Here is an 8233-nt window from a genome sequence, read left to right on the forward strand (position 1 = left end):
TGTGGGGTTTAATTTTTTTACTAGCTGAACTTAAAACTTTAAAAACAGCATCATGAATTCCCGAAGAAATGGGAATTCTTGACAACACTTTTTGTAAAGTTACTCTTGAAGGTAAAATAAACAAAGAGGATAGTAATTTGTATGCTGCGTTACTCTGCTTGTAAAGGGCAAGGGCAAGAAATTTATCTTCAATGTCAAATCTTCTACCTTTAGCCTTTTTGCCAAATGATTCAACCTGTCTTTTGAAAAAGTGAACTGCAGGATGGTTAAATTGTTTGGTCAAATTTTGAAAGCATTTTTCTTTTGACCATTTTTCGATAGTTTGGATTTTACGTTGTCAATCCATTTTCCGTTTGGAGAGTATGGAAGCTTTCTTCTCGTAATACAAAGCTTGCTTATACAGAATTCTGGAGATAGGAGACAGTTGTGAACTCTTATGTACACCAACATTTTTCAACAAACCATGTTCTGAAAAAACGGCAAATAAAAACTGATATTACATTAACTCATTAATATTACATACTGCGTGCTACAGGATCATTTAACCTTATTTGAGAATTTTCAGATGTCTGACGGTACTGAATTGCACCCAATTCATTATTTTCATCACCTAAAATAGAAATACAGCTAAATGTGATACTAAAATATGCTTTTTATGAAAATTAAAATACATGAATGTTGACTACTTAAACTCTGTATTCATGAAAATATACTTACCAAAATGTACAAAGGTAGAACTGGTTGATGGACCAGGATTATTTGGTGTTGACATAAATATACGGCCATCAGGTTTAATTTTGCTGTGGTTTAACTATATAACTTTTTATTTGGCAGACAATAATCAAACGTATTAACATATGACAAACGTCAAAAGTACATAAACAAGGGTCAAAATCAAAACAAAATGATACCTGCATTACCTGCGTTTGAAATCACAAAAGCTAAATAGCACCATCTTACAATATGGAAGCCGAAGTTACAGTGGAATGTTAGGTATGCAAATGGTATAGGTTGTTGTATATCAGATTTCATTCTATGTTAATATATCATTTTCTATGACAAGAACAAAAATGACATGAAATGATTCATAATTGCAATTGTCAAAATTTATTCTACAAAATCTTTGTGGCGACATCTATAGACTCTTTCCCCAACTTGTATATCCATCTCAAGTCACGTGGTTCCCAGAGTGCCCATATTTTCAAGTATAAGTTATCGGGCCCTGAGTCGAATGCATAGAAAATGGATCTTGTATATTATTTTTTCTATGGTCGAATGCCCTGCTGAGATCACAAAAGATCCCAACAGGGCACTCGCCCGCCTCTACAAATTTTATAATGTCGTTATATAAAGAACATACGGCTGACGTTGTAGATTTGTTGCTACAAAAACCAAATTGTCTATCAATCAGTATGTTAAACTTCTTCAGAAACACAGACAGGCGTTCTAAAAAAGCATATTCAAAAACTTTCGAAAATGAAAACGAAATAGTGACTGGCCGGTAATTTTCCAGTGAATAAGTATCTCCCTTTTTATGTAATGGAATAACCTTACCTAAATTTAGTCGTGTCGGAAAACTGGACGTTGCAAAAGAGAAATTAACTAGATAAGTAAGTGGTTGAATCAACAGAGAAACAACTCGTCTTAACAAAAATAGCGGTACCTCATCGGGTCCGCAGGATTTTTTATTTTTTAGTTTAGCTCTTAAAAGGTTCAGTAATTCTACCTCAGTGTATGCAAATAAACAAAAAGTATCATTTATTCTTTTTCCCATGCTTATACTATTTGTCATTGTCTTACTCCCAGCTGCGGATTCAATTTTATTTATTACGCCCTTTGGGGCGTTTACAAAAAAATCATTAAAAGCAGACACTAATAAATCAGGACTTGATACATTCACATTACCTAACTTGATTGCAAAATTATTAATCTCTTTTTTTTGTTTATTAGACATCTCGGATACCACTTTCCATGCTGTTCGCACAGGATTGTTTGAATCAAATATTCTCCTCTGATAGAAACATTTTTTAGTATCACGTATCAAACTTGCATGTTTTCTTTTTGCGTTCTTATAAAAATCAATCATTTCGGGAATACATTTTGTTAAATTATAAAAGTATTTAAGCTCCCGACTAGAGTCCCTAATCTCCTCATTAACCCAAGATTTCTTAGTTAATACATTATTATAAACCTTACGTTTGGGAAAACATGTGTCAAAATAATAATTAAAAATTTCACAAAAACATACAAAAGCATCATCAATGTTATCCTGATTGTACAAATTATCCCATTTTTCACAAGAAATTGCACTTTCAAAACATAAAATACTATTTTCATTAAAATTTCTTCTTTCACTAAAGAAACCGTTTGTTTTTCTTATACAAGGAATATTTAAAGCAAGGTACACACTTCTATGGTCTGAAATGTAGTTATCCAAAACACAACATACCGTTTCATTATCAGAAAAACTAGAAAAAATGTTATCTATTAAAGTACACGTCGTTGTAGTGACTCTCGTAGGCCATTTTACTAACTTTGTGAGATTAAAACCAGACATAACTCCACAGAGAACGTTAAAATCCTGATTTTTATATGAATCCAAGTTAAAATCCCCACATACAATAATATGTAAATCTGGTTTATACAAAAAACTTAAGACATCGGTGATTTTATCAAAAAATACAGATACATTTCCAGACGGAGAACGGTAACAATTTATAACAATAAATTTCATATTCTGAATGGTTAAATATACAGCACAGAACTCAAAGTCCTGCTCAATACAATCAATATTAACATTAATTCTCTTGGCGTTAATGCTATTCCTTACCCATATCGCAACACCGCCACATTTTTTTACTGATCTACAATAAAAGTTTATCAAACTATACCCTGTTAAGTGTATACTCGCCATTTGATTATTTCTTAAGCCTGACTCAACAATACAAACAATATTTAAATTAGGATACTGACATAAATCTTCACATAGAAAGTCGACTTTAGCGTGATTAAAAGTGTCGACGTTTAGAACCAACAAATTTGGATCAAATATTAAGTTGTTACACTTTGATTGATCCTGCGCTTGTGAAAAAAACGATTAATGCAGGTCCCATATGGCCATATATCTGCGTCCATGGCTGTCTTAAAACTATCCTCCAAAACGGATACCTTAAAAGAGGCGTACAATCCGGGATGCTTTGAAACAAGCGCTTCACATTTCACTTCGGGGATATGTACTCGGAGCATGTCAGAAATTGACGTAACGGTGGTGCTGGGTTCAAGTCTATACACATGGAGATCCACCCAACGAGGAACTCCCTTTATGACAGCTGAATCCTTATTTTTTCCTATTAAAGTGGGACGTCTGCGCTTACGATTGCTTGCAACTTTCCATTCCTGTCCGGCTATCTTATTATCATGCTCGTTGTTGATATCACCATTAATATTTATATATTTATCAATTCTCTGCTTAGTTTGAGCTTCCAAAACAACAGGTGGTAACGTCACTATTGGAAATACCAACAAAACCACTTTTATGATTTCGTTGTTTATTAACAACTTTATCATTTTGAACAGGAGGCACATTGTTGCGCCCCGTATTTGTATGTTCATTTGAATAAATATCCGAATTAAAAACCTTATCATCGGAAGAAGTTTTTACTCCTTTTTTGTCTTTAGACGGCTGTACAGTTTTACTTTCTTCTGCCGCTCTCAGCTTGCTTAACAGTGAAATATGCTCATTTAACATCCTATTTTTATCTTGCAATTCACGTACCAGATCATCTTTCTGTTTAATAATATAGATGAAAATAGCAATATCAATTTTACCATTTGCCGATACATTCTCCATGGCATCACAAAATTGTTCAGTTATATGATCGTTAGTATCATCAGTACAACAATTAATTGTACAATCACTAGTCACTTTTAGACCTTTCCAAAGCCTGGCACAACTTTGATGGAATGAACTATTACACTTTTCACATGTCAAACAATTTTTTACAACATTTTTACCACACCTTTTGCAAAATACTTCAGAAGACATTTTTAATCGACCGTTCACCACGGAGTCTCTCTCTAGTCTAAAATATATAAATAATATATAAATAAAAGCCAGCATTTAAAATAAATTCCATATTTACTTCTAATTGCAAAAATAAATATTTTACATACAATACTTGGTAGTTAAAAATATATTTACTGCCCCCTCTGCAAAAATAAAGCAACTTTCCCATTTGGTACGTTGGAGGATAACGATAACGTGAAATTTCCTTCACCCGTATATAATATCGCGCGAAGCTGTCCAACGGTTGTTTTAAATTTGCAGCGAGGTCTCATTCTTATGTCGAAAATATCACATTAATGTTGGTGTGTAAATAATCATTGCTACAAATAGGAAAATTAAATTTAGCTCGCTCGATATTAAAAATACTTTGTACGGGGAATAAATTCTATTCGGCAGCATTTCGAGTAATGTTCAAGACAGAATTTTAAAAATATAAGACCACCGAACAAAACAATCACATCTACTTACTAGGTACTAAGTCTGCCATTTAAGAAATGTTAGTAAAGATTAAAAAGGTTCGTCAGTTAGATCTTTTAATTAACCTTAAAGTGAAGAAGAATAGCCTCTCGGCGAATAAGGAATTTTTATATTAAAAATATTCACAACTTAACAAAAAGACAGTTTATGAAATGTTCCCGTGAATATTATATCAAGCGATGCGAAAATTAATAATTTGCGTATTTGTGTAAATAAATACAATTACAATAATATGCCGTCACTCAAACTAGAAGGATGAATTGGTTCGTTCTTTTTCTTTACAGAAATTAAATCGATATAACTTCCAGTTCAAGAGGCACAAATTAAATTATCACACAATGGCTACCTTAAATTCTGCATATAGTTGGAATATTGAAATGGATTGTACACTAGAAAACTGTGGAAGAGATTAATTCCTTCATAAACCGTGATATCAAAATTTGATATTGTCCGTTAATTAGAAATCAACTTGTTGCGGGATATTTTCAGCAACTGTAAAGGAACAAATTTTTTCCGTACTTTTGCAAACTGGGATCTGATACGGGATATTTTTACATTGGAATTAAAAAAAAAACAAAATTGAAACCTGCATTTTTTGTTTCACCACCATCAACGCTTTTAAAAATGTTAAATGATTATCATGTAAAAACCCGTTAAGCGAAGATTTACAACCGGTTTCTCCCTCGGTGTTTTTAAAATGCGATAAAATTCCGGCCACTACAAATTTTTTACATAATACGTTACAAATTTCTTTCGAACGGGTGAAAGTACCTTGTTCAGGAAATACGACATCATTACGACTCATTATTTTATACCTTATTCTAATTCAAATAAATTTTTTAATCTACGCACTAAAACATATTGTTTTTGTACCTTTCTAATAATATATTTAACCACAGTAAACAAATTTTTACGGATAAAATACAAAAAGGGCTAATTTATTCGCCAAAGCGCATTCTCAAAAGTTTTGTCCTGAACGTTACACTCCCATTATGCGGTCTGTTCCACAAGAAAGAAGGCGAGGTTTTTTATAGTAAAATGAAAAGCGTTTCTTTCCCTCTTTTACGGCACGATTGTGGGTTACGACACCATTACTAATTCATTTCGGTCTCGCTCGAAAAGTTTAAGAGAGCGGTAGTTTGTCAGAACGAGTTGCACGTACACTCCGAGGTTGACTTTTCAGGTACGCGTACAAATGGAGCTAGATTGTCGAAAGTCAAAGAAGTTCGTTGAGAAGTTGGTTAAAGCGGTACACAAACAAACGATCCAAAAACTTTGACGACTTCTGAAAAAGTCTCGCCTCCCTTCTTGTGGAACAGACTGTACTTAGTATTATTGCATTTACATCTAGTTGGAAACGCCCGGCAGTGAAAAACGTTACGATCTTTTTTATTCATCTTAACTTTTTACACAAAATCAGTCTAAATCAAAAGTTATGTTTACTAAATTAATGCTAAATATTCCTATTGGCCGTTGGGGAGACAACGGCTAAAAGGAAACGTAAAATATTTCGGCGGAGCTCAGCCCTCAGTTATTATACAGATTCCATAAGGTGATCGTGCCATCTGCGCCGCTCGCCGCCATAATCTTGGCGTTCCAGTAATTTATGACGCACGGGGAGAATTGTATGTCCGTCACCGGGCCCTTGTGCTCGGCGAGCACCACGAGGATCCTCAGCGTTTTACATGAGAAAACCCGCAGCCTTCCGTCCCACCCTCCGGATACGAAAATCCTGCCGTCGGGGCGCATCTTGACCACGCTGCAACCCTCGTTGGTTATAGATAACTCACACCTTAGAGTCATGTTGTGGGATTTGTCAATCGTGAAAAGCTGTAGGGAATTGGAAGAGCCCGCGCAAACAACGCGGTTCATATTGGGATCGAAAGTCATGTACGTGAGGTGGTCTTGTAGTTTTATGTGGCTGCAAGGCTTGAAGGTGTTGAGGTCCCAGAGTATTACGTCTCCTATACAAATAACAGAGCGAATTTTAATTTTTTCTGCTGTCCGAAGCTTTTTATTTTTCACTGAGAATATTTTCCTTAGTAGGAAAACATCAGAATTTAATTTTTATAAAAAAAAAATGTATTTTACAAAATCGCTAGTAAGTTCTAGTTTAAAGTTCTGTAAGATTAAAACATTTTAAAAATCTCACCCGACTCGTAACCAGCCAATAAACAAAGGTTCCCACCGATTTCAACATCCCTCAGGCACATTACCATCCCTAACTTCTCCTTATTAGGGATCAACCGTTGAACTTTTGACAAGCTATTTATATCCAATACATCTACCGTGCCTTCTTCTTGCGGCACGATCAAACTGCTGTTCAAAATAATACTCTTGCAAAAACCCCCACCAGCCTGGTAACTGTTCAGAGACTTATATGAGCTCTTTTTGATGGACCACAGCTTAACCATGCCTGATTTTTCTTGTGTTATTATATTGTCATCGAAGCAGTGAACTGCCTGAATAGATTCGCCCATTTCTTGTTTGTACTGAAGGCGGTTAGTCTGAAAATATACCCATTGCCTATCAATTACGGAAAGTTTGGACTAATAAAGGAAAAGTGGGAATATGCAGAATGTCGAAAAATTTCAGTAGTCTATAAATCTAAATTACAGCAAAACTATTTCCTTCCAAGAAGGCGCAGAATGAAAATGACATGGTGAATAAGTGGCAAATCATTTATCAATACACTTTGTTATTTTTTTGTTGCAGCAGAATTTCTATTTACAATTTCCTAAATTGTGAAATTTTTATGCTCTGACAGGAAAAAATATGTAAAGAAAAAACTAATTTTATTTTTAGATTTGTTAAATTGTACCAAACAATACCAATTATACCCACAATTAATCAAATACCATTTCAAAAACTGTTGCCTGCTTACCTCTAGGTCCCAAAAATACACAGTCCCTTTTTCTGTAGCTGCCAAAATTTGAGAGCAATAGTTATCATTTTTTAACGGAAAACATAGACTGTGAATGTGTCCCATATCTCCTTTAAAACAAAAAATTGGGTCCGGTGGAAGAATTGCCATTTTCTTAATATATCAATTTAAAATTAAATATTCAAATTATTCTAACTGCGCTCTAAACTAAAATGAAACCATGATGGAATTTTTTGACAGTTCCTATTTCTTGTTCTTCGCATTCTAACCATATTTTCTTGATCCTTGGTCCAAGTGCGACGGAATAATCACATACTTCTATCCTATAGAAGTATGTGGGAATAATACAAACATATCGATAATCGATTATTGCGCCATCTCATTTCAAAAACTAGGATGAATCGTTAGAGTCAAGGCTATCCATAATAATGATATAATGAACAATTAAATAGTTTTAAGGGATCTATACTAATAACAACGTTTGGAAATGTCACTGATTATTTTGTTGTAAATAGAAAATGAAGGGTGGAAGTGGGAAAATACCGGATAATCAAACCCGGCGTATGTTGGGTTGCCTAAATCATTATAGTTGACTAGTAGTGAACTGTAATAGTGTGTGGACGTTGACTGAAGTATTATTATTTCCATGGAGACTAGATAAGGAGCACGAACTCATACGGAAAAATTGACAAAATTCGTCCAAGAAATGGCAGAAGTTGGGGTGGCGCTAGTGTTCCATATGACCCAAATGAATGTAGCTTCATAAATACGAGTGAAGTAAGCAAATAACCAATTTTATTTTATTT

General features: G+C 34.1%; 1 protein-coding gene across 1 annotated transcript; it reads right to left on the reverse strand.

The window, feature by feature from the left end:
• Window positions 1–4134: 4134 nt before the first annotated feature.
• LOC108909654 (guanine nucleotide-binding protein subunit beta-like protein 1) lies at window positions 4135–7698 on the reverse strand. The gene is made up of 3 exons (XM_018714046.1): window positions 7428–7698; window positions 6696–7050; window positions 4135–6507 (listed from the first exon to the last, which is right to left on the reverse strand). Exons 1-3 carry the CDS (start codon window positions 7575–7577, stop codon window positions 6071–6073), a joined length of 942 nt encoding a protein of 313 aa, XP_018569562.1. The 5' UTR covers window positions 7578–7698; the 3' UTR covers window positions 4135–6070.
• Between the last annotated feature and the right edge of the window lie 535 nt (window positions 7699–8233).

Source organism: Anoplophora glabripennis, unplaced genomic scaffold (assembly GCF_000390285.2).
Source record: "Anoplophora glabripennis isolate ALB-LARVAE unplaced genomic scaffold, Agla_2.0 scaffold529, whole genome shotgun sequence".
NCBI classification, from domain to species: domain Eukaryota; kingdom Metazoa; phylum Arthropoda; class Insecta; order Coleoptera; family Cerambycidae; genus Anoplophora; species Anoplophora glabripennis.

Bases quoted from the DNA above. Each gene is read 5' to 3' on its own strand.
- LOC108909654 (XM_018714046.1), bottom strand. From the start codon at position 7,577: ATGGCAATTCTTCCACCGGACCCAATTTTTTGTTTTAAAGGAGATATG. The intron at 7,051-7,427 runs GTAAGCAGGCAA...GTATATTTTCAG, and splicing joins TGTATTTTTGGGACCTAGAG to ACTAACCGCCTTCAGTACAA. The intron at 6,508-6,695 runs GTGAGATTTTTA...TTATTTGTATAG, and splicing joins ATTGGCTGGTTACGAGTCGG to GAGACGTAATACTCTGGGAC.